The sequence below is a fragment of the Chrysemys picta genome, chromosome 1, assembly GCF_011386835.1.
Source record: "Chrysemys picta bellii isolate R12L10 chromosome 1, ASM1138683v2, whole genome shotgun sequence".
Classification (NCBI taxonomy): domain Eukaryota; kingdom Metazoa; phylum Chordata; order Testudines; family Emydidae; genus Chrysemys; species Chrysemys picta.
The window spans coordinates 110748360-110772974 of NC_088791.1; the positions used below are offsets into that span (position 1 = coordinate 110748360).

General features: G+C 48.5%; 1 protein-coding gene across 3 annotated transcripts in view; it reads left to right on the forward strand.

The window, feature by feature from the left end:
- The window catches only part of B4GALNT3 (beta-1,4-N-acetyl-galactosaminyltransferase 3), a 128103-nt gene that overhangs the window by 93981 nt on the left and 9507 nt on the right, over positions 1-24615 (forward strand). For 2 of the 3 annotated variants that reach the window (XM_024101968.3, XM_065582231.1), the window contains exons 4-17: positions 3716-3811; positions 4218-4308; positions 5362-5462; positions 5826-5893; positions 8176-8254; positions 8698-8764; positions 10203-10346; positions 10731-10840; positions 11436-11536; positions 13500-13579; positions 14598-15624; positions 16472-16770; positions 17263-17416; positions 19982-20054. In XM_024101968.3, the coding sequence (XP_023957736.2) occupies positions 3716-3811; positions 4218-4308; positions 5362-5462; positions 5826-5893; positions 8176-8254; positions 8698-8764; positions 10203-10346; positions 10731-10840; positions 11436-11536; positions 13500-13579; positions 14598-15624; positions 16472-16770; positions 17263-17416; positions 19982-20054 (2490 nt within the window). Of the gene's footprint in view, positions 1-3715; positions 3812-4217; positions 4309-5361; positions 5463-5825; positions 5894-8175; positions 8255-8697; positions 8765-10202; positions 10347-10730; positions 10841-11435; positions 11537-13499; positions 13580-14597; positions 15625-16471; positions 16771-17262; positions 17417-19981; positions 20055-24615 lie in introns of those variants that run through there. The other variant, XM_065582242.1, reaches the window with a different exon arrangement.

Genomic DNA, 24615 nt, shown 5'->3' on the forward strand with positions numbered 1-24615 from the left:
TCGTTGGGCCCAAATCTGTGTATAACTGCACGGTATCATTGTCTGATCGCCTCAGCCAGAGATCTATTCCATCTTTGCTACCTTATAGTAGATTCTTTCTGTTCTAGTGCTCTGCTTATTCCTAAGTACCCAACAGTGAGATCCTTCCAAGGATTTTGAATCCTTCACCAGAGGAAACTCATTGCCCTGGACCCTCTTTATTGTTCCTCTCTGTAATTCTGAACAGCTCAGTTAGCATCACCTTAGAGAATTAAACTTCTTTCTGTAGCCTTGCCTCTGATCGGCAGTACTGAGTTCATTGTGGGAAGGCAGCAGAGGAGGAAAGGAGGAGACAATGGGCTCATGGCTGAAGTACAACTGGTTCTAAAGCAAACCCTGAACCCAGGCAGAGCTAGTGAAGCTAGGGTGACCAGATGTCCCAATTTTATAGGGACAGTCCTGATTTTTGGGTCTTTTTCTTATATAGACTCCTATTACCCTCCACCCCCGTCCCGATTTTTTCACATTTGCTGTCTGGTAACCCTAAGTGGAGTGCTCATCACAGGAGCATTTCTTGCTCAGCTAGAGAGGATGGAGCGCTGATGAGAAACCAGGTAGGAGGAGCAGCGGATGTGAATAAAGTGTGTGTATTCTTGTGCGTAGAGATTATTTTTATGTGCAAGACCACAGTTCACAAGGAGTGGTAGTGGGAGCACTAACTGTAAGCTGGTGGGCTTTCTCACCAGCTCAGGAACGATTGATGCCAAGCCAGTCCGTTTCAGGCCATTGCCACAGGGTACAATTTTATTGGTTAAACAGAAACTTGGGCAAAACATCAAAATAAAGTAGTGCCTCCGCCCAATATGGGCTACAGCTCCCAGGGGCTTTTCCCACACTTCTCCCAGCCCCCTTGCCTGACCCAAGGACCACCCTACCAGCTCCCTCCAATTCACCTACTCAGCTGAGCTTTTGCTGGCCTTCATAAGGACCAGAGGCTCTTCAGGCTATCCCCTGGCCCCAAGCCTCAGCTGGAAGGCAGCTGGTTAGTCTCCCCTTAGAAGGGCCAGTCACCCTGTGACATATCTTGACCCAGGAGCCTTGCCGGGTCCCAGGATAAGTTCTACTCTCGATACTCTCACCCAGAGTTCAGTCTCTACCTTTTAAAGCAGCCAACTCAGCTTCCAGGGTCTCTAATGTCTCATCCTTTTCTGCCAGCCTCTGGCTCTGCAGGAGGATTTCAGTGCCCAGCTTCATCAGCTCCTCTTCCTGAAGCAAGCATTGGTGCTGCTCACTGTTCTCTTCTTTTACTCCAAGGCAAACCAGCTCCTGCTCTCTTTATGCCTTGCATCCAAACCTTATCCCTGGAGGAGCTGCCATCTGAGTCGGTTGGCTGCTAAGTTGTGCAAAGACTTCAGCCCTATTCTTATCAGCCACAGAAACCCTCTTCCCCTGATTTCTTATCTACTCCTATATTGGTTTGCTCAGTAGCTGCCCGGACCGCTGCCATCACTGTCATGTCTGCCCCACACACCACCTCCAACTTTGTGCTGGCCTATAGATGCAGTCCTCTACATCCCCAGTCTGGGATAGGATCCCTGTCTCCTCCTGCTTCACTTCAAGTGCCTGGGGTTGTCATGGTTCAGTTAAAAACCTGCACGGTTCTCCCCTTTTTACTCTCAGGCCTGAGGACTGTTTCTCTTGGTTCACAGACCCTGTTTTTCTCAGGGCCATCACCCACTTCTGAGGTCCCAGTCTTCAAAAGGCAATGCCTTCACTACATGTCATATCTTCACACATCCAAAGTAGATCTTGGGGTGACCCTTCCACTTTTGTGACTCGATACACCTTGCTTACAGCCTAGGGGACAAGCTGTTGATAGGGGATCCCAGCCTACCCACTTGGGTGAAATAGCACCCCATTAGTGAGCACTCTTTTTTTATGTGCCCTGCTTTCCCTCATGAAAAATATACTACTGGTTTCCCTGCTATCCCAGGTTTTGCGAATGATTGGAGGCCGGTTGCTCATCCAGAACTCTATGGCTAGAGTTAACTAGGACATTCTCCCCTTCAGAGGTCTCCCCAGGTCAAGGCATCACCTCTTCTTGCCTTCCCAAGTGGGACACTCCAGGTCTGGCATGCTGCTCAGCTCCCTTCATCTCCACCCTCTGTCCACTGCCTCACCCATGAATGATGGTCAGAAACACCTTGCCCAACTTTGAGTTTCCCACAGGCAGGATGTTACAGGGTGGTCCCCTGGGAATCTCTCTTGCCTTAGATACAAACCATGCTCAGGCCACTTTCATCACCACACTGTTTATTATAGTGTTCTGTCAGGCCACTGCCTGTAGTACTATTTACATATATACAAGTCCCAGTCATCTCCTCTCTTCTAGGGGAACAGGGAGCAGCACTAGCAGCAACCAGCTCTGCCTTCCTTCAGGCTCTGCACCACCCCTTCCCAGGGCTTCTTTCCTCTTTATTGATCAGCTCCCAGCTGCAGGGATTGCTTCTCCCTTTCATTAGCCCTTTAGCTGTGGCCGTACTTGTTAATTGGTCTTCCACTTAGATCCCAGTTAACCTATACTGGTGGGGATTTGCGTGACAGGCTGTTGAGTCAGCTCCTGACTCAGAAGCCCGGTCGCACAGGACCTGCCAAAATTGTTGCAAGCACGCCAGGTTCCCGATTCTGTCAATGGAACTCATCTCTGGACACAACCAACAGGTAGGGAGGTCCTGCAACTGTTGTGCCGCTACATTCAGGTGTGGTCCCAGTGGAAACAGTTCAACGTGGAACTGGTGACGATATGCCTATGGAGTCGGTCCCAATTTGTCTAAAATGGCAGCTTTTACCTAAGGATAAGAGCCAGACTGCTCATTGCTCAAGGTTCGGCACACTGCCTAGTCTCTCCCTTCAGAAATGGTACCACTCTGGCCACCCAAGTTGACTCCTCCCAGCTGGCAGCTCTGGCTTCCCATTCCCATTTATCTTCTGACCCCAACATCACTCACCCACGGCCCGGCCTGCCTGTGCTACCTTCGCCAGGACCAGCAAGACTTCCAGGAACCTATTTCTCTAGTTGTTTCAGAAGTCGCTCCTGTTGCTAGTATTTTTGCCTCCTGCTGCTTTCAAAGAAAGGTGAAGGAAGCAGGGTCCACCAGAGAAACCTCACCAACTATATCTTTTTTTTTTTTCCCCGTCTTTTCTGTAACTGCCTCAGTTTTGTCTCAACTCTAGGGGCCAATCCACATGCCTTCTTTCTTCAACGAGTGTAAGCTGATGCGCTCTCACACCAGCCCAGGAAAGATTGATGCCACACTGGACTCTGATTCAGGCCCTTGCCTCAGGATGCAATGTATTGGTTAAATAAAAACTTGGGCAAAATATCTGAAGTGGTTCCTCAGTCCAACATGGACAGCTGTTCCCGGGTCACCTATTCACTTGAGCAATTGCTGGCCTCCAGAAGGACCAAGTGCTCTTCAGACTATCCCCTGTCGTCTGGCCCCACAGACTCAGCTGGGAGACAGCTGGTTGGTCACAGGGGAGGAGCTGAACCCATCACCCTTTAAGTGCCCAGCTGCCGTAAGACAGACTCCCAGAGTAATGTCAAGTGTCACCCACCCTCTCCCATTATAGGTACAGGGTCCTCAAATGACATGCTCTGCTGCAGAGTTATGGGGAGCCAGGAGGGATGCAGCCATTAATGGGAATCTCTCCTTGTGCTTCTATGTTCCTGCAGTTCCAGGGTCAAGTCAATCTCCATGTGTTTGAGGACTGGTGTGGCAGCTCCATCGATCAGTTCAGAAGAAACCTCCACTTCCCACTGTACCCCCATGTGAGTGTACGCCAATTCCCTATCTCCTTCCCTGCACAACTCAGCATCTTTACTCCAGACTGCCACTCCTTTCCTCTTCTTTCCCTTAACTGTACCCTCACTGCCCCTCCTCCTTCCCTTTCCTCTCCCTTTCGCAGCCTACCTTTCACTCTTCCTCCCCTTCCCATCTTCCTGACATCGCTCCCGGGCCCTTCATTCCCTTTTGCTTCTCCCTTGCCCATACTGCACCCTCTCCTGCTGTTCCCATCCATCCCATCCAGTTCCACCTGCCCCTCCCTCCATCCTATTCCCTTCATCGGCCCCTCCTCACCTTCTCTCCTTTTGTCAGTCCTCTCCCCTCCAATACTGATACCTCCCAATCCCATCCCATTTCATTACTTCTGTTCTTTCTTTCTTCCACCTTTAGACACGAACCACATTGAAGAAACTGGCAGCGTCACCAAAATGGACAAACTATGGGCTCCGTCTCTTCGGTTATCTGCATCCTTTCACTGATGGTGAGGAGGTCCATGGCAGATCAGGGTTGTCATGCTGCCCCAGCCCTCCCTTCCCCTGCTTGAGACCAAACAGAAACGCTCTCATGCAGGCAATCCTAGCTTGATGGCTCTCCGGCCAGGAGTCAGGGATACTGTCCGGCTCTGACTCCAACAGAGTCTGGTTGGCATGGATAATATGTGCATGCTCTTCACTGGGGGGTGGGCTGGGAGAACACAGAAGAAAAAAGATATGTAATTTCTGAGCAAGCAAACCAGATACTCCTGCATAAACAACATCTGTTCACATACACAAACGCACACTCAGGCACGCTCCCCATGAGCACATAGCTGTCCACACATGCATATGCACACAACATACCAGCATTTGCACACACATGTATGCATGCCCACATTCTCCTGCATGTGCAGACACATTTACCCTCACAGGCGCGCGCACACACACACACACACACTGTCTCTATCTGCATCCACGCAACCCATGCCCCTTCCAGCCACCCCATCCCTATCCACCCATCCACATGCTTCTGTCTATGCACAGCCTCCTTGCAAGCACCCACCCCCACCCATGTGCACCTGCACACACCACCCTTGAGCCCCTATGAACTCCTCCACCCATACATCCTGGTCAGCACTCCAAAGCCTCATGCACACCTAAGCCCACACATCTGTGCCTGCCTTTATGCTTCCGTGGGCACATTCCCAGACACACACTCAGTAAGCAAAGGAGGAGCTGAGGAGAATCTGTGTGGACTTCTCAGCTTCCCTCTCCGTTAGATTTCAGCCAAACTGCACAGCACGGGGAATTAACCAGTTGCACTAACTAGAGCGCAAGAAGACAAGCTGCATTTTGTTGCAACAGGAAGATGAGATTTAAAAGCATCGGCAGTGTTTTACAATTCTGAAAGAGAGAGGGGAAGGGGTAGCTGGGCACAGGGAAAGTGCTGTGTCAGAGGGGATCAGGCTACCCCTCTCTAGGAGTGGAAGCTCTTTTTCTGTCTATGTATAGATCCTGTTAATGGAGAGCACCACTTAATCCCAGAAATCTCTTGGCAGGGGACTTTGAGTTTGCTATTGCTGCAGATGACAATGCTGAGTTCTGGTTGAGTCCAGATGAAAAGACCTCTGGTCTCCAGCTGCTGGCCAGTGTAGGCAAGGTACAGTGCATGCTGCATGGCTGTTTTAGTCAAGGTTCTAATATGTCTGGGCAGGGACGGTTTACATTGTATTTCAGGAGGAAGAAAGGGTGGCTGGAATAGCCAAGCTATCCTCCTGATCAAACTGTGAAAGGCCCCCGCAAATGGAGGACTTACACCACATGGCATATCTGGGGCAGCTTGGCTTATTCCCGAGCTGCTGGAGTCCTGGGCTGTAATCAATAGACCTGGCTCTGTTTCCAGCTACTGGAGCTCATGGTCAGATTTCCCAGGAGGATGGGCGCAATCCCCACACCTGGACAGTAACCAGGGAACCTGGGTGAAGAAGTGCATTGTAACCTGGGAATTTTCTGTCTTTCTCAGACTGGCAAGGAGTGGACAGCACCAGGGGAATTTGGGAAATTCCGGAGCCAGCAATCAAAACCTGTGAGGTAAGTGATCGGGAAGGGTTGCTGCAATTCCCCCAGTGCTCAGAGCACTATCTACACATGTTGGATTTAGTCCCAAACTTACCCACTTCCTACGGTTTGGCTTTATTGGTGTCTCTAATTACAAAGATTTTCATTTACCATTTTCAGTTTTTCATTTACCGGTTTTGGTTTTCATTTACTGTTTTCTGTTTGTCGTCCCCTCCCGCCCCCCGTTCTGATTGGTCAGCTTAATCACATGGGGGGGGGGGTCAAAACTGAAAATTTTATTTTCAAAATGGGCCTTTTTTCTTTCTTTAATTCCCTACTACCATAGGGCTGGGATCCAGTGGTGTGATTCATTCTTATCTGTAAGGGCTTGTCTTCACTAGCAATTGAATTGAAGTTATTGCTTGACTGCTCCCTTTAACTTGTTTCCTATCCAAACACAACCCCCCAGTCATGTGTTGCTGGTGACATTACTCAGGGTAGGTGACATGGTTGGGTATAAGGCAGACTTTGAATGAGCCTCCTTCCCTCCCTTTCTCTAGTGTGAATTCAAGTTAGTGCCATGACACAGTAGCCGATGGCTGGTGGTCCTCCCAGGCCTTTCGACAATCCCCCAGGTTCCACATTCAGTGGCCTATCCTGCCATCTATTTATTCTCTGTTCTCTGGCTAGAAGTCATTGACCACTGTATATAAGACTGCTCAGTGTCCTGGTTCCTAGTCACGTGTGACTTCCAACGCAAGCAACTTCAATCATCTCTGGTATAGAGCTTCTACAATGCCCACTGAGTGCATTGTCTGAGGCCTGGTCTACACTGGGGCGGGAGTTAAGTCGGTCTAAGTTACGCAACTTCAGCTATGAAAATAGCGTAGCTGACGTCGACGTACTTAGAGCTACTTACCACGGTGTCTTCACCACGGTAGGTTGACTGCTAACGCTCCCCCAAAGACTCCACCTATGCTTCTCGCTCCGGTGGCGTACCAGAGTCAACGGGAGAGCACTTGGCAGTCGATTTATCGCGTTTTCACTAGACGCGATAAATCGACCCCCACTGGATCCATCGCTCTGGAGGTAAGTGTAGACATGCCCTGAGTGTGCCACTAGCTGGCCAGAGGCTATCTCTGAGGCATTCGTGGAATTTTGATGCAAGACTCCCTGCTTTGAAAGCAAGAATTGAAATGCAAAGCTCTACACTGGCTGAGATGGGTATCCACCACACTGGGCCACAGCGCTGAGAGACCAAGGGGCTTATGATGGCCTACCAAAAGGCCAAGGCCAATAATTCCAGGTCTGGTAAACCCTGATGTGCCCCAAGATCTCTTCGCTGTGGGCATCCATGACACCGGCAGATGACAAATTGCATAGAATCCACCATGCGAGAAAACAGTGTTGTCAGTTCTTGCAATGTTATTGCAAGTTCTGTGGTATTTGATATTTTACTGATAACCTCAGCTTCTGGAGCTAAGTGACCACATGAGACTCCTAACTTTCCTTAAATAAAAAGTAAGTTTCTAGCCTTGATTACTGTGGAGAAAAGCTTGAAAATGTGATTTGAGTGAATCCATCTATCCTAAGGGCTCAGAAACCAGAAGGGAAATAAAAAGAGTATATATTTTTAATGTCATGATTTTTTAATGTTTTAGGATGGCAAAATTGGGAAAGAGACCTAAAAGTGGGGAAACTGCTAGATTATAAAACTGCTTGAATCCCTGTCAGATGCATCCAGAGTACATTAAAATGGTGATAGTGTTCCCCCTGGTGGTTGCCTACCAGAATTCCGTGGGGAACTGTGATGTTGAGGAGAGAAGAAGAAACAAACACAAAGTAAAATAAAAGAATCCAACAATCTCCTCTAGGAAAAAAAAAAGAGAGATTGTATTCAACATTGCCCAGAGTGTTCCACCTAGCAACTGGCCAGGTTTCCTAAAGGCCAAGAAACCCAACAGGGGGACTAAAATTCCGGTATTCAGAATCATTAGCTGGAAGTAGAGGCTAACCTTGCAGCCTTTGAGGGCATGGAGAGGACTGGCTGGGAGCACTGGTTGAGTATGGCCTTCCAGGGAAGAGTGCCACATGCAGAATCATTAGCACGCCCTGCCTGCAGCATCTGGGCTTCCTCTGGAGGTCTCACATCCCACAACTGACCAGGCCCAACCTTGCTTAGTTTGAGAGCAGGGTAGGTTGCAAGCCAAGGTGTGTGTGGTATGGTTGCTCCATGGTCCCTGTGTGAGAGCAATGAAGCAAGCAAATGCCACTGAATGTTTCCAATGGTAGACCTGAGTTTCTCTCTTTCACAGATTGTCGGCTTCAGGCAGGTACTACTTTGAAGTGCTTCACAAACAGGATGACAGAGGAACAGACCATGTGGAAGTGGCAGTAAGTGCACCTGTGCAGCCAGGTTCCACATGTGCACTGATGGAGTTTGAGAGTGAGATTAGGTGACAACTTCGCTCCCCTCCCAATTCCCTGCTTTGCTTGGGACATCCCATCCTGAGCCTTTACATTGTTCAGTGAGGGACAGCCCTATTTCCATCCTGGCCCCTTATCTCATTCTGCCTGGGACAGCCCCACTTAGTCCCTGACCTCTTCCGTCTTTCCCCCACTCTCCATCCTTTCCCTTTCCTGCCATTAGACTGAGTCCTGGGGAATTTTAGACTTGCTCCCATTCCCTTCCCTTCCCTGGTAGATGTTCTGTACTGATTTGGGGAAGGCGGCTTCTCAGAGGTCCCATATGGTTATGGACAGATGTGCTCTCTTCCTTTCCTGCTGGATGAAATAATTCAATAAACACTTCATACTAATCTCTTTTTCTATTCCAGTGGAGACTGAGTGACCCAGAAACTAAGTTCACAGTCATAGATTCCCAGTTCCTCTCCCTTTTCGCTAGTAAGTGTCTCCTCCACAGGCCTGATGCCTCACAGATTTGTCTATGTATCTCATTGTTCATGCCAAAGCATCACAGATGCTTCACAGCTGATTGCAGCCTATCCAGGCACATGGAAATAATGTGCAGTGTATGCAACATGTTACACGGAGCAGCTGGAGGTTTAACAGGGTCTGGGTCAGAAGATGTGCTCTGGACAAGTTTTGGGGCACATTATTAAGCATGGGGAAATTGGGAGGTTCATGGAGTGGGATCTCAATGTTGTGTAGAGAGATTTGGAGTCCATTACAAGGGGGAAGAGATGGGATCTGAAGAGCGTGAGGGAGTCTGCAAGGAACAGAGAAACTGTTCCAGATGGTGTTGGTAATACAGGAGAAAGATCTATTGCCTGTTGTGCAGGAACCCGGGGGAGCAGAATGGAGCCTGGAATATGAGAGCCAAGGGAATGTGCTGGCAGATGGACAGGAATGAGGACAGCGAGATGAGGGGGATGGATCTGTGAAGGATTTTTTAAAGCTAGAGGGAAGTTCTCGAGCTGGATACTGAATGAAAGGGAAGCCACCGAAGATATCTGAGGATGCAACTACAGCTTTGACCCCCTCAAATCCATTCAAAATGCTGCTGCTGAGATCTTCCTGGCTTGTTCCTCTGACCCTGTCACCCTCTCCCTTTAAGTCCCTCCACTGGCTCTCCTTTCTCCATAACATCAAATACAAGTTTTTTGTCTTTACATTTATGGCCCTTCACAGTTTAGCCTGGCCCTACCTAGTGTCTCTAGTATCAACCCCACCTTCATTCTGCCAGTGTTCCCAGCCTTTACATCACTGTCAGCTTCACTCTCAAACACGCCTGGTCTTTCTCCCAGGCCACGCTTTATGCATAGGGGAGACTCCCTGATATAATCCGTACAACCACTACCTTTTCTTTCTTCAAATCGCTCTTTGAAAACCACCTCTGCTGTGATATCTTCAGAACCTGCCAGGTGACCATAACTAGGCAGATGATGAGTTGTGACAGACCCCTTCCTTTCCTTGCTCCCTGCTTCTTACTAATTCCCCCATTCCCCTTCACCCTGCCACTGCCCCCTTTTCAAATAACAAATCAGGAAATTATCAGAGTGGTGTCAGTTGTCACTACATTCATTGCTTGAGTGTGATCTCCCCATCCCCACCCTTCATCTGTTCTGGTGTCTTCTAGATGTTGAGCTTTCCAGGGAAGTGTCTGTACAGTCCTTGGCACAATGAGGACCTGACCCTGTCTGGGGGCTTTTGGACATTGCCATAATATAAATAATAATTTAACCATTTCTGGGGATGAGATGCCAAATTTTAGAAGGACTAAAGTTTGGAGAGTGAGCCCACAAAGAGTGGAACAATACTAGCATGGATGAAATGATGGATTGTTCCTTCCTCCCTCTCTCATTCTGTCTCTGGTTTCTAGATGAGACTTTCTTCAAGATGGATGAGGTTGGTCATATCCCACAGACATTGGCCACCCATGCAAGCCCACCTATAGCCAATCTGGGCAACATGGTACACCCAGCTGACATGCTGAAGCCCGACCCTCGAGACACTATTTATAAAGGTAAGACACCATCAGACAGACAGTTGCAGCTTATCACATCACATGAACTGGGGCAACTGAGTAAAGTGGTTTTTCATAAGCTGTTTCCCCCAAACTGGGATAAGGAAATAGCTGCTACACACTCTGGCCTGTCATTTCAGGACACCCAAGAGAGCTGTAGCATATGAAGGATAAATTATAAATGTAAGAGGTTAGTGTAGTGGGATGACCCCAGTGGGATCGCGTGTTTAACGCAGCTGACATCACTGTGGTGACAAATTGGTACATGTTAATAGGGAATGGCCATGGTGATAGCTGTCCTGTTGTGTCTGTTTAGGGTAGATTTGGTTTGGTGCATTGCCCATGTAACTGTTCTTTTTTTGTGTGTGTGTCTCTACCTCTCAGTACCTTTGATTAGTAAGTCACGTCTGCGCAGGACCCTACCAGACTGCCCTTACAAGCCCAGTTACTTAGTGAATGGATTCCCACTGCAGCGCTATCAGGGACTCCAGTTCGTAAGTCTCATTCCTTAAACAGAGATGTTTGCCCTGCTCATCACTGCGGTGGGAAAAAGTGTACGTCCTGTAGAAAAATGGAACGTAGCTGGGACCAATGCCTGCTTGCAGGGAGGGTGTTCTTTTCATAATGTGTGGAGCAGCCCAAGAGTTGATACCTGCTGAGGTTTGGGTGTTGCTTCCGTTGTCTGTAGAACAATCCAACGTCAGCTTCCCTATTTCCTTATTCAACGGGAGCTGTTACTCAGCTGGATACACACAGCAAGATGCAAATAGGGGGTTTGAAGAACATATCCCCCAATATCAGTTCTGAAGCTGTACAATAAACAGAACTAGGCTCAAACCCAAAGTCCAGACAGTGCCAAACACTGCAAAACTCTGGATGAATTTCTGAACTGTGCAGCTTACCCCTGTCTTCATACATGGCCCAAATCAAAACTCTAGATCCAAACATCCCTAGGACAGATTGGATTTCTGTAATGGGCCAACCCCAGATCTGCATGCTCTGACAGCTCACGTCTGGATTTGAACACTGATGCTCATGCCCATCTATACAATATTTTTTTGTGCATGAATTTTTTTCCCTCTTTCCCAGGTTCATTTGTCCTTTGTTTACCCAAATGATTACAGCCGCTTGAGCCACATGGAGACAGACAACAAATGTTTCTACCAGGAGAGCCACTATTACTTGGAGAGGTAAAACAATCCTCCCGAATCACAGTCCAGGACTGGTTGGTGAGACAACTGCCTTGGCATGTAGCTGAGGCTCTAGGACAGGGGTAGGCAACCTATGGCACACGTGAGCTGATTTTCAGTGGCGCTCAGACTGCCCGGGTCCTGGCCACTAGTCCAGAGGGCTCTGCATTTTAATTTAATTTTAAATGAAGCTTCTTAAACATTTTAAAAACCTTATTTACTTTACATACAACAATAGTTTAGTTATATATTATAGACTTATAGAAAGAGACCTTTTAAAAACATTAAAATATATTACTGGCACACAAAACCTTAAATTAGAGTGAATAAATGAAGACTCGGCACATCGCTTCTGAAAGGTTGCCGACCCCTGCTCTAGGATTTAACCACTGGAGGGGGAGCAGAGAAGTACGAGGGTTTGGACTGGGATAGAACTTTACGTGCAATTTTGTAGAATTCTCTTATTAAACACCCAGAGTCTCCACTGAAGTTAATGGGAATTGAGCATGGGAGCTTGGAGCTTAAATCCTGCAGATAGCCAATGTACTTTTTTTTAAATGAAAATGTTTTTAACTCCTAAAAGAAAACTGCCCCCCAGAGGGTAATGTAATGAATGGAAATCAACATGGGTTTATGGAAAATACATGCTGTCAAACTAACTGATACCTCATTTTGATGAGATTGCAAATTTGATTGATAAAGGTAATAGTATTGACATACAGACTTTCTGTAAGAGAAAAGACATGAGAATGATTAAAGGATTAGAAAACATGCCTTTCATACTGATAGACTCAAAGAGCTCAATCTATTTTACCTTCCCTTTGTTAAGCTAAGGGATGACTTAATTACAGTATGTTAAGTGTGTACATGGGGAATAAATATTTAATGATGGGCTCTTCAGTCTAGCAGAGAACGGTATAACACAATCACAATGTCTGGAAGTTGAAGCTAGGAAATAAGGCTTACATTGTTAACAGTGAGAATAATTAACCATTGGAACAATTTAGCAAGTGTCATGGTGGATTCTCCATCACTCACGATTTTTAAATCAAGATTCGATGTTTTTCTAAAAGATCAGCTCTAGGAATCCTTTTGGGGAAGTTCTATGGCTTGTGCTAAACAGGAGGTCAGTCTTCAGTGGTTCTCAACCCGCAAGGCCGCTTGCGGCCCAATCAGCACACAGCTGTGGCCCATGAGATATCCTCAAGGCCATACAGGTAACATATATACACCTCTACCCCGATATAACGCGACCCGATATAACACGAATTCGGATATAACGCGATAAAGCAGCGCTCCGGGGGGCGGGGCTGCGCACTCCGGTGGATCAAAGCCAGTTCGATATAACGCGGTTTCACCTATAACGCAGTAAGATTTTTTGGCTCCCGGGGACAGTGTTATATCGAGGTAGAGATGTATTGTGTGGATGCAATCCACATAAAACACAGACAGCTGCATATGTGGCCCACAATGGTAAATAAGTTGAGAACCACTGTACTAGATGATCACAATGGTCCCTTTGGACCTTGCAAATGGAATCTATGAAGGCTTCTCTTCCCCCTACAGGGTTTATCTTTGAGGTGCAGAGAGGTAACCACCCAGCACTTGCTGCTCCATATGAATGAGAGCTCTTCCCATTCATATGGGGCAGCATGGGAGAAGGAAGGAAGGTGTTTGAGGGGACATTGAAATGATGGACAATAAAGGAGGGGTTGATAACTCAAAACTGTTAGAGATGAGTATAAGCATGAAGACAAGTTGTTTGTGTTTGATGCAGAGGAAAAGAGGGGATCAGGGGATTCCAAGAATGGGGTCGGGAAAGTCAGAGTGATGAGACATGGTCTTTGCAGCCGTATTTTGGATTTAAGGGATGGTAAGATGGCATTTATCATGGTGTGATACAGCAGAGAAACACTCCTCTGTAACATACAGCTGTGCTTACATTGCCTCCTTACTCCTGAAGGTTTGGATTCTATAAGTATATGAAAATCGACCATCCAGAGAGGAGAAATCTGGAGTCTGGGGAGAAAACCAAGCAGCCAGGTAGAGACCCTAATGTGAGAGACAGGAGGATTCTCCCGTCTGTCAAAAAAAATTTTTTTTCTGTCTCCCTTTCCCTGGAATGGATGGAAGATGCAGCTGACTTCACGTGCAGTGAAAAGCATGGCCCTCGTATGCCAGAGAGCCGTGGCCAGGAGGAGGGGGCAGGGCCACCAGACCTGCTAAGTTTTGTGAGGCTGCACATGTGACACATCATGCAAATTATTTAATTATATGACTTGCCTATTTACTAATAATTTTGCATAAAGCCTTAAACGTCATCTTAAAAAAAATGTGGATTTATTGCTGGTTAAAGGTATCATGGAGAGCTCAGGCTGGGGCAGCCTCCCCATGCCCTTTTCAGACCCTGCCCTATTCTCTCCCCCATCTGCTCCCTAAACCTCAGTCCCCTCCCCCACCTTAGAACCCACCCAGTTTCAACATTCAATCCCCTCCACAATCTTAGTGCCCTTCATTCACTGTTCCCCTTGATCCCTGCTGTCACCCTGCCTCTTCCTCAGGGCAGGCTCCATGCTGGATGGGCACCTGTCAGGCACCACAGTGGGCTCTAATGGCCTCAGTAGGAACTGCGTTTCCTGCTCAAAATTTCATACATAAGATTCCACTTGAGCTGCAGGCTGGCATGAGAGGAGTGCCGAATGTGCACATTTGGCCATCCTGGTCCACATGTGAAAGAGGGCCATAGCTGGGTGGGAGGGGCAAGTTTACATATGCCAGAGACCCATGGCCATTGGTGAGACTGGCCCACACATGCCAAGGAGACTAGTACAAGAATTAGCGCCACTTCCCCTCCCCAGAGCACCCCCAGGGCATTGGAAGAGGGAATATTCACGATCCACACTACGACAGTGAATGAGAACAAGAAAGGCAGCTCCCTCAGTGGTGGATGCATAAAGGGGGATGAGCAGATGGGTTAACTCCCTTCTTCTTCTGGGTGTGGGTCAAGACGGTGGGGGCAGTGGAGCGGGTATGAGAGATGTAACTAGGATCGACGTTGCAGGCTCTGAGGATGGGAATCCTGATGAGTTTCAGTACGCAGACCAGGATGCAGAAAGCACCAATCCCCCAAGGAATCCCAGCAAGTGGGGAGCAGAGCCGGTGGGAGTCGAGGCACACCCCACCATGATAGCAGGCTATGATGACATTTACAATGACTATTCCCTCCCGGGGCATCGGAAGCTCCTCTCACTCTTAGATGGTAAGGTGGGAGAGGTGCTGCAGAAGAAAGGGGAAAAAAGGCTCCTCATCAAGCCAGCTCACAAGACTTCAGCCAACCAGAGCATCAATCAAACTGGTCTAGAAAGAAACCTGCCAGTGAGGAAGCCCCATCTAAAAATCAAGGTCAAGGACAGTTCCAGAAACCCTCCTCGTCATGTTAGGGGCATCCATAGGAAGTCACTGCCCAAACGGGGAGTGGGAGGCCAGGACCCTCCTTCTAGCACAAGACCTCACGAGCCCTGGGAACATATACCCAGCAATTCCAGGAACTCCTCTGACAGGATTCCAAGGGAGGTGGGGCCTCTTCAGACAGACCTCAATGCAACCAGCACCAAGGACCAGCCAGCAGGCAACATGCAAGCAAGGACCCAAAGTCCAGTCTCTGGCAAAATAAGTAGCAGAGCTGTGAGTGCTGCCAGCCTCAGCAAGCAGACCCTTTACCAGGCACAGTGGCTAAACCAGGTGGAGTCGTACATTGCCGAGCAGAAGGCAGCTGACGGCATTGAGGTAGATGTGGAAAGGGGGCAGGTGGAATCTCAGCTTGAGCCTGCTGAGCCGGCAGTGGAAGAGGAGGACGAAGAGGCGGAAGGGGAAGCAGAGTGGGAGAAGGAGGGATTTGAGTACATGCCATTTGACCAGGTAGTGAACTGGGACCAGACCTTCAGCGCAAGCAACTTGGACTTCCACACGCTGCGGACAGACTGGATCGACCTGAAGTGCAACACATCGGGGAACCTGCTGTTGAAAGAGAGGGAAGCCCTGGAGGTCACACGCGTCTTCCTGAAGAAACTCAACCAGAGAAACAAAGGGTAAGGCAAACTGTCTCTCGCAGCCCGTGGTCCTCTCCTATGGTCTCCATACCACGCTGCATAGGAACAACAGGACAGTGTAAGGAACCAGTAGAAGTTAGGGAGCAAACTCCAAAGGTGGAAAATACAGCCCTAGGAAATGAACTGTGAAGGTGGAAGGGGCACTAAACACGTGAGTGGAATGAGAATGGGAGAAAACACCTTCACTGTAGCTCACTGAGAGGTCAGTAACCCAGGTCAGTAGTGGCTGAAAGGTCTTTGACAGCTGGGTGGTGGCTGGTGGGAAATGAGTGGAGGTTTCAGTCCAGTTCCCAGTAAGCATGTTCCCAGAATGTGTAAATCAGCATCATCATTAGCCCCTCTGTTGGCTGTCTCCTCAGAACTGCCAAGCATTGAATGGACGTAGGAACTGAGCTAACTTCTCCCTGCCAGTTGAGGGTTCAGATACACTGAAAGGGTATAAGGAGGCTACTGTCACCCATGCTGTGCCTAAGAAGCCTGTAGTCTCCAGGGCTGTGCATACAGCACCTCTCACTAGCACCAACATAACTTAAATTCACTTTTAAACAGTTATTTTTGGCATGATCTTTGTTTCCCTTCCTTCATCCGCTATTTTATCTTTGTTGGGATTCCAGATCTAATCCCAAGTGAATAGTCCTGAGGCCAGGTGATAATCAAAAATCTAAACCCTCTGACATGGGTTCTGGGGTGGTGCAGTAAAGCTGTGGACTGGGAGTGAAAGGGTTAATCACATTCCTGGATGAGGGACTCGCTGAGATGAACTGGGGAGGAGTGGCTACCGGGCGCTGGTGTGGGGAACATATATAACCCTGTTGCGTCCCTGCAGGAGATTCCACCTGCAGCGCGTAGTGAATGTGGAGAAGCGCCAAGACCGCCTGCGCGGGAGCCGCTACCTGCTGGAGCTGGAGCTGCTGGAGAGGGGAGGGCAGCTCGTGCGCTTTTCAGAGTATGTCTTTGCGCGGGGCTGGCAGGGCATCAGCGGCGACGAGCAGGAGGAGATGAACATGAAGAACCTGGCGTGGGGCCGCCGGCGCCAACTGATGGAAGTTGCAAAGGAGCCAGACCTGTGCTGGCCACTGGGCTTCTCCTGGAACCATCGTGCTGTTGTCCACTTCATAGTGCCAGGTAAGGGCCTTGTAATGGGGCAGGAAATCCAGGCACTTCCAAAATAAAATATGAGTGGGGAGGTTGTGGGGCCTGGTCCTGAGCCAGCCTCTGAGTGAGAAGCTGCTAGGGATTGGTTCTGAGACAGCTCTGAACACCATGTCTGTGCCAGTCTCCACCACCTTGCTCATGTCACTCTCAACTTCCTTTTCCCTGCAAATGAAACTGCATCAGAAATATAACTGGCCCAACCCCCCGAGTGGTTTGAACTCTCTGAAATCTGACTCCCAAAATACACTAGGAATGGGTTCGCCCTGCAGTGTTAAGATCTGGATCCAGATGGCCCCAAAGCTTAGTTTGGGCCTGTGCCTAGATTGCTCCCAGACACCCCTGTCTGTCTCAGTTGGATCTGGCAGGAGGCTGAAAATCTTGGCGGTCTGCAATCATTTCAAGGCATGAAATCAATTTTGCTTTGATTTTGTTCCTTCCCTACCCTGTCCCCACCATGATTAGTGAAAAACCAGGCACGCTGGGTACTGCAGTTCATTTCTGACATGGAGGAATTGTCTAGAGTCACCAAGGACCCATACTTCAATGTCATCATCACAGACTACAGCAGTGATGACATGGATGTAGAGAAGGCTCTGAAAAGGTCCAGCTTGCGCAGGTGAGAATACCACCTATTCACATGAACTACATACAGGCACACCTCTATAAACACGGCACACACATTAATCTCTGCATACAGGCCATCCTCATCCATCTGCATATAGAAAGCCAAACACATGCACCCTACAGCCACAAGCCACACACACACACTCTTGCACCTGTATACCACGTACAGTGTCACCATCTGACTTCACGCATAGGCCTATTGCACAGTCCATCCATCCAGATGCATCTCCCTTTTTGTACCTCCTGTTCAGGTTTGTAGTAAAAGGTCAAAGGCAAGTCTCCTAGTGATGGAGAAAGGGGAAAGACCAAGAAGGTGACAAATCAGTGACAAATGGGACTGAGAGAAGGGGGGAGAATTTAGAAAGCTGCATGTTCAGCCAACTTGTGTGTCTCACTTTAGCAATTATCTAAAGTGGTCATCTGCAGCACAGTACCATCAGGACCTTCTGTGCTGCAGATGACCCTGGTGTTCCCCTGGTGTTATCTGGATAGGTGATCTGCTAGGTCACTCCAATCCTTGACTCTGGGAGCCAGCCTTACCCTGCTCTGCTGTTAGAACCTCCACTCCTGGGCTGTTCACGAACAGCCTCTGGCATGTAAGCTGCTCCTTGAATTGTGCAATCGAATGACACTAGCCAATATCTCTGGTCCCAGACACAACCCTAGGAACCAGTTATGCCCGCTGGATGCTGCAAGCTTATATGAGTTCATCAGTTTAACAAAGAAATTGATATGCACCAGGCTTGTTATCCCAAGGGGAATCTCTGACACGCTTCAAACCAAACAAATTTATTAACTACAAAGATAGATTTTAAGTGATTATAAGTCCAAGCATAATAAGTCAGATTTGGTCAAATGAAAGAAAAGCTAAATGCATTCTAAGCTGATCTGAACACTTTCAGTGCCCTTACAAACTTAGGTGCTTCTCACCACAGGCTGGCTGGTTGCCCTTCAGCCAGGCTCTCCCCTTTGATCAGCACTTCAATTGCTTGGTGGTGATGTCTGTAGATGGAGGTGGAAGAGAGAGGAAGAGCATGGCAAACCATTTCTCCCTTTTATCATGTACTTTCTTCCCTCTCGGCTTTGCCCCCTCCCCCCCCTTCAGAGTCAGGTGACCATTACCTCATTGTGGTCCCTACTGACCAAAGGAAGTGAGGGTGACTCACTTGAGAGTCCAAAAGATCCTTTGTTGCTGCCTAGGCCAGTGTCCTTTGTTCCTGTGAGGTTGGGCTGGGTTTGTCCTATACATGCCCTGATGAGGTGTGAACTGCCCCTCTGCTCTTGGAGAGTTTTGCCTGGGCCTGTTTTAAGCCATGAAGACACATTTTCAGCCTCATAACTATATACATGAAATTACAAACTATAACATTACTATAACAACAATTACTATAACAACAATACTCAGTGCATCATGAGTCTTCCAGAGACACCCAACATGACAAACTTTGTATTGGATACCACACAGTCATTTTATAAGGATGAACATGGGAGTGTAGGGTGTTCCCACGAGGTAGAGAGTGTCACACCTTCCCTCTGTGTTCTAGAGCAGCCTTTCTCAAACTGGGGGTTCCGACGCAAAAGGGGGTAAAAGGCTATTGTAGAGTGGTCGCGAGAGCAGCGGCTGCTGGCCAGGCACCCAATTCTGAAGGCAGTGTCACTGCCAGCAGCAGCACAGAAGTAAGGATGGCAATGCCATACCATGCCACTATTCTGCACTGCTGCTGGTGGCAGCTCTGCCTTCAGAGCTGGGCAGCCAGAGGGCTGTACCCCTGTTTCCTCTCCAACTTCTCCTGGCAGTGTCCTCTATTTGAGAACTTGAAATATGGTAACCCTGGAGGGGGTGAGGGGGAGTCATCACAGCCTGAAATATTTTCAAAGATGGGCCTAGCAAAAAAAGTTTGAGAACCCCTGTTCTATAGCACATCCCATTAGCAATCTAGTCCACGCCTCTGGAATGCCAAATGGTGCTGAACAGGCTACTGACGACTGCCCTCACAAGAGACCCTATCCTGTAAATAAAAAGAAATAAGGCACCATATAGCCTCATTACACAAGACTGGGATGCGAACTAACAAAGCGTTTGATTAAAGTTACAAATGTGTTTTTCCCTTCTTAGTAACCATGTCATGGAGCTGCCCTTTGGTTGCTTTGGAACCAGCTAGGAGCAGTTCCACAGAATGAGATCTCAGATATGTGCCAAATCATACAACTAATAGTGCTTTGTGCTGACAAAGCACTTGTGTGTGGGTCTCAAAGCACTTCCGAGACATCTGTTCTGGAATGCAGGTCTCAGTTAAGCACACATCTCGGTTGTCCAGGCCCTGATTATATCAGGCACCTGTTGGGCCCTGGAAGGTGTTCATTGTGCTGCATAGGGATTGAAGGTAAGGGTGAATGTGCAATACAATAACATCCACACGTAAAATTGAACGTTCCCAAGAGTTGTAAGTGAGCAGTGAACCAAGGACCTTTCTCCTCCTCTCCCACTATCCCTCACTAGAAGGAGTTGTTGTGAGGCTAAGGAACTTAACCCAATTCCTGTCTGTCTTGCCAACAGTTACCAGTACTTGAAGCTGACGGGGAATTTTGAGCGCTCTGCAGGGCTGCAGGCTGGGATAGACCTAGTGAAGGTGAGTGGCTGGCTGCTGTGGAGCCTGATCTGCAGAAAGATTTGTAGTCTCTATACAGCATAGACACCGTGTACTCAGGCACCACCTGTCATACTGAAACCAGCATGGCCAGGGTCAGTGCAAGTGTCCTGTTCATGCTGCCTTGACAGTGTGCCTCAATCATGACCTGGAGGGGCCACATTGAGGAGATCAGTTTCTGTGGCCCATTCAGTTCTTAACCTCCCTGTGACTACACTCATTGTAGTGACTTCCTTTTGTGATGTGAACACTGCCTGCAAGGAATTAGACTGTGGCAACAACATATTTCACACAAGTCACTGAACAGCCATTGTATGGCAACAACTTTACCAACCTGAACCTGGATTTGTGACCTAGAGGTGAAAGGCTGTTTTAATTCATTCCCAACCCCCCACCACTTGGTCACCCTAGAGAGGCCTGTTTTAATCCAGTCTGTATTTTCCAAATGAGGAAGCACCATCCCCCAGGCAGACTCCCCAGTGAGGCTCTGAGTGAGATGCGGGAACAGATCACATCGAAGCATGTTTGATTTTGCTGCCACAGTAGAGTCTTAAGATCTGAGAGGAGGCTTTTGGACCTTGCGTGAGCTGAGGGTGTGGTGTTTGTGGCATGGGAGCCATGGCCCCAAGTTAGGCAGGATCTCTGGGCCCAAGGTGGTGATGGTGGGGCAGAGACTAGGGGCTTGATTCTTATTTATACAAGGGCCCCTTTACACAGCTCTGCCAGTATAGAGGGGCCTTAAAGTGGGTGTACGTTATATGTCAGAGCAGTGTGAAGGGACCTGTGACGGGTTGGATCACAGAAACCCCCTTGGGAGCTGCCACCCGATGTGCAAAGACTACCCCTGCTCCTGTTTTCCCTGCCAGCTCAGGACTCCAGCACCCTGTCTTGCTGAGCCAGACACTCCTGTTTGGCTCCACACACAGATCCAGGGTCTGAATCTCCTGTCCCAAAGCTGCAAGTTTACCTGAAAACAGCTCGCAGTAGTGCGCTTGTCTTTAGCACTCAGATGCCCAACTCCCAATGGGGTCTAAACCCAGATAAATCCGTTTTGCCCTGTATAAAGCTTATGCAGGGCAAACTCATAAATTGTTCGCCCTCTATAACACTGATAGAGAGATATGCACAGTTGTTTGCTCCCCCAGGTATTAATACATACTCTGAGTGAATTACTAAATAGAAAGTGATTTTATTAAATACAGACAGTAGGATTTAAGTGGTTCAAAGTAGTAACAGACAGAACAAAGTAAGTCACCAAGCAAAATAAAATAAAATGCGCAAATCTATGCCTAATCAAACTGAATACAGATAATTTCCTCACCAGTTCCAGAGTGCTCCCTTTTACAGGCTAATCTCCTTTTAGCCTGGGTCCAGCAATCACTCACACCCCCTGCAGTTACTGTCCTTTGTTTCAGTCTCCTTCAAGTATCCTGGGGGGGGGTGGAGAGGCTCCTTCTTTAGCTAGCTGAAGACAAAATGGAGGGGTCTCCCCTGGGTTTAAATAGACTCTCTCTTGTGGGTGGAGACCCCCCTCCTCCCTCCTCTGCAAAGTCCAGCTCCAAGATGGAGTTTTGGAGTCACCTGGGCAAGTCACATGCCCCTGCATGACTCAGTCTTTGCAGGCCGACGCCATTGTCCACATGGCATCTTGCATGTCTCCAGGAAGACTTCTCATGTGGATTGGAGCATTCCAAGATGCATTGTTCCCCAAGTGTTTCCTGATCAGGTACTTAACCTGGTGAATTCCTTCCTAAAGAAGCTGACCAAATGCCTCACAGAGCTTACTTAGAAATCAAGCAAGCATACAGCCAGTTATATCATACATACATTTATAAACATCCCCCCATAAAGCCTTATGGGGTACGCTGTCACACCCTCCCCCTGAACTTACTGCCAGAGACTTGGACACTGTCCATGGCGGAGGCAGTATACCTAAAGTTCCTCTTTTCTGGACAGGGCATCTGCTACCCAGTTCTCCTTTCCTTTAATATGAGTAATCTCCATGTCAAACTCCTGTAGGACCAGGCTCCAGCGTAGCAGTTTGGAGTTGGTGCCCTTAGTTCGGTGGAGCCATACCAAAGGTGAATGGTCAGTTAGAATTCTGAACCTCCTATTAAAAATGTAAGGTCTCAATTGTTTGACGGCCCACACAATGGCATAGCATTCCTTCTCTATGACAGAGTAATTCTGTTCGGCCGGGGACAGTTTTTTGCTCAGGAAGGCAATGGGATGCTTCTTACTGTCTTCCCCTGTCTGCATCAGCACAGCACCCAACCCTGTGTCTGACGCGTCAGTGCACAACTCAAAAGGCTTTTCGAAGTCAGGGCTGGCCAGCACAGGCTTCGCAGACAGGAGTGCTTTCACCTTGTTGAAGCCCTTTTGGCATGCCTCTGACCAAATGACCTTATTAGGTTGATGCTTTTTACATAAGTCCGTGATTGGGGACACAACGTCACTGAACCCCACCACAAACCTCCTGTAATAGTTTGCCAAGCCTATGAAGGATTGGACTTGCCTTTTAGTCTGGGGTACAGGCCATTTTACGATGGCTTCCACCTTAAGAGGGTCGGGGGATATTTTACCCCCCCCTACCCAGTGCCCCAGATAAGGGACTTTGGCTGCCCCTATCTTGCACTTGGAGGGCTTCACAGTTAGCCCAGCCTCTTTGAGCTTTGATAGCACGACTTCCAGGTGCTCTTTGTGGTCACCCCAGGTGTTGCTGAATACAGCAATGTCATCTATATACGCCCTAGCATAATGCTGTAAGCCATTTAACACTCTGTTGACCAATCTCTGGAAGGTGGCACCCGCATTTACCAGACCAAAAGGTAACACTGTGAATTCATAGAGCCCTATGTCCGTGATAAAAGCTGATTTTTGTTGTGCCTCTCCCTCCAGAGGGATCTGCCAGTAACCTTTGGTCAGATCAAAGGTACTAAGGTACTTGGCTTGGCTCAGCACATCCAGCATGTCATCAATTCTTGGCATGGGGTATGCATCTGTTACAGTGACAGCATTGAGTTTTCTATAGTCTACACAAAATCTAACGGTGCCATCTCTTTTGGGGACCAAGACCACAGGGGAAGCCCATGCACTGTCGGAATCCTTAATTACCCCCAAGTCCAACATGCTTTGTATCTCAGCCTGAATTTGCTCCTTCACCTTGCCGGTGGCCCTATAAGGCCTGGAAGGAGGAGGTTGAGCCCCTTTCGTGAGGATCCTATGGGACAGCAAGTGCGTCCTCCCTGGTTTGTTGGAAAACACCTCACTGTACTTCTGCAGTGTTGACAACGCTTCCCTCCTTTCGAGTGGTGTCAGCTCACTACAGATTTCTATACTTTCAAGGGACGACCCGTCTTGGCATTCAGCCATCAGATCAGTGAGTGGGTGTGCCTCAGTTTCCCCTTCGACACAACAGATCATGTTTACCTCAGCCACTCTGCTGTGATAGGCCTTGAGTCTGTTTACATGTACCAACTGGGGTACCGCATCATCCAGGGGCTTTTTAACTTTGTAAGTGTCCTCATTCGCCACTTCAACCACTTCAAAGGGCCCCTTCCAGGAGTTTTGCATCTTGAACTTTTTGGCAGGGCCGAGTACCATGACCAAATCTCCTACATCAAAAGTGCGTTTACAAGTATTTTTATCATACCACGCCTTTTGCTTGGCCTGACTGCTCTGGAGGTTGTTTTGTACAATCTCCATCATGTCTTTCAACTCCCTCCTGAACCTCTGGACATACTCAGTTACAGGTTCCTCCCTTACCGTGTTGCATCCTTCCCAGGTATCCCTGATGAGATCGAGGGGTCCTCTCACTTTCCTCCCATACAGAAGGTCAAATGGGGAAAAGCCTGTGGACTCTTGGGGTACCTCCCTGTAGGCATACAGCAGGAACGGTAATAGTTCATCCCAACTTTGGCCCCTCTTTTTGGCATACATCCCCAGCATGGATTTTAGGGTCCCATTGAATCTTTCCACCAGCCCATTGGCCTGGGGGTGGTAGGGGGCCGTCTTAAGCTGTTTCACTCCACACACCTTCCATAGCTCATTGAACAACTGCGACATAAAGTTTGCCCCCCGATCAGACAAAATCTCTTTAGGGAAGCCCACTCTGCTGAATATGGTGAGCAGAGCTCTTGCCACAGTCTCGGCTTCTATGTTAGACAGTGCAATTGCCTCAGGGTACCGAGTGGCGAAGTCTACTACCACCAAGATATACTTGTTCCCTCTCCGAGTGGGGCGTGGCATAGGACCCACTATGTCTATTGCCACTCTTTGGAATGCCTCCTGGATGATGGGCAAGGGACGCAGCGGAGCCTTCTGGGGTCCCCCCGGCTTCTTCCTCTCCTGACACACCGCACAAGTCCTACAATAATCCCTCACATCGTTCTGTATCCCTGGCCAGTAGAAATTCCTCCTCAGCCTGTCATATGTCCTCTGTACCCCCAAGTGACCAGCAAAGGGACTGTCATGCGCTACCAGCACTAATTCCCCCCGGTGTTGGCTGGGTACAACCAACTGCTTATAGGGTTGACCGGGACCC